The sequence below is a fragment of the Echinops telfairi genome, unplaced genomic scaffold (genome assembly GCF_000313985.2).
Source record: "Echinops telfairi isolate 266 unplaced genomic scaffold, ASM31398v2 ScPeMD7_27;HRSCAF=92, whole genome shotgun sequence".
Classification (NCBI taxonomy): domain Eukaryota; kingdom Metazoa; phylum Chordata; class Mammalia; order Afrosoricida; family Tenrecidae; genus Echinops; species Echinops telfairi.
Genome location: NW_022103924.1, coordinates 4661395 through 4663068, shown reverse-complemented (window position 1 = coordinate 4663068; position 1674 = coordinate 4661395). Strand labels below are relative to the sequence as shown.

The 1674-nt window shown below is 47.0% G+C and overlaps 1 protein-coding gene across 1 annotated transcript in view; it reads left to right on the top strand.

Annotated features, from left to right (window-relative positions):
• The first annotated feature begins 222 nt into the window (after positions 1-222).
• Positions 223-1674, top strand: part of DAPK1 (death associated protein kinase 1) — a 232822-nt gene continuing 231370 nt past the window's right edge. Inside the window, exon 1 of the mRNA XM_004714598.2 lies at positions 223-380. Within this exon, the coding sequence (XP_004714655.1) occupies positions 319-380 (62 nt within the window). The 5' untranslated portion in view covers positions 223-318. The remainder of the gene's footprint in view (positions 381-1674) is intronic.

Genomic DNA, 1674 nt, shown 5'->3' with positions numbered 1-1674 from the left:
GCTGGGGGCGGCCCCGGCTGGGGTTTAACAAAGGGTGCGCCTCTCCACCCGGCGGGGAGGGGCAGCTCAGGGTCTCCTAGGCACCGTCCGCGGGCGACGCGGTCTTCTAAGGCAGTCTTAGCCCTGGGGAGGGCGACTTCCTTTTGGGTTGCCATGTTATTAGTAGTATTTTAAGGGTCGGAGACTGATGCCTTATTATTATTATTATCCTTTTAAGGACCAGATGCATGAGGGGCCCGCGGCGGCGCACGAGTGGTGGTGATGGTTCGGGAGCGGAGCACAAGTGCACAGGGCTTCTGTGAGGCGTGACAGTTGATCATGACGGTGTTCAGGCAGGAAAACGTGGATGATTACTACGACACCGGCGAGGAACTTGGCAGGTACAAGGGCTACCGGCTCCCAAGCGCCGTGGTGATGGGAAATGTGTACAAAACTCCGGGGGAGGGGGCGGGAAACACAGGCAGTTTGAATCGGGCTCTCCTTCGCCCTGACAGGAGATGGGCAAATTATAGAGCAAAGAGTTACTTACCCAGCGAGGGCCAGGGACCAGAAATAAACCACCGACTCCACCACAGGCTGTGGGGGTGGGGTAGGCAGCCCAGCCATTCAGCTTTCGATTATGATGCAAAGTGTGTATTGATCAGAATCCTAGCCCCAGAACAGATTTAATTGTCCACAGTAACTCTTGTCGGGTTTTGCCTTTCTGATGCGAAGATTGTAATTACAACTAGAGGCAGCTCTGATTTTAACTGAAAGTGTACACTAATTAATAGGATTTTAAAATCTTGATATGTCCCCTTCCCAAACGGCTTTGCATTTTCACAGTAAGCTTGACCAAATATCATGTGTATTAAGTAAATGGAAACTTGGCAGGTGTTGTTGATGTTGGACTTGAACTTTGAAACTTCTTCAAACCAGGAATTTAATTACCCAGCTGGTGTTGGTGGTGTTGATAGATGTTACATTTTTAACAAATGGACGGAGTCTAATAAGGCTATCTGGATTGAGAGGTATTCCAATTGCCTTAGGAGCTGTGATTCTCAGTGGGACGCCTTTCCGTTTCTGGGTGAACTAAGAGCGGTTGAGGGGCTGTGTGTGTGTGTGTGTGTGCGTGTGTGTGTGTGTGTGTGTGTGTGTGTCTTTGTGCAGTTACAATCCTGAAGTTGAGGGTTAGCTCAAGTGATTCTTTAAGGACTGGAGAGCTGTTTCCTTGTGACTGTGTTTTTGGCAACTGTGTTGAGCTATGTATGGCTCAGTTTTAATACACGGCAGCACATGGTAATGACTGATATGTTTGCATTTTGACTATAATAGGCAAAAGGACCTTTAGGCAAACGGACCAAAAATATTTACTTATGTGCATAAAGAACTTCAAGTACACTGTCATCGAGTTGATTCCGACACACGGTGACCCGACAGGATAGAGTAGAACTGCCCCATGGGTTTTCGAGACTCAACTTCCACTGGAGTAGGTCGTTTCTTCTCCTCCCTTGGAGAGGCTGGTAGGCTTGAACCACTGCTGCCCTTGTGAATAGAATTATACAAGTGTATAGAAATATATAATTTTCTATGCACATCTGATATCTTGATTCAAAGTTTCCTTTTGAGAGATTCAAAGATTCCAAACTCTGAAACAAAATGTGTATGGTTGTTGAATTGAAAAGAGATCTGCTT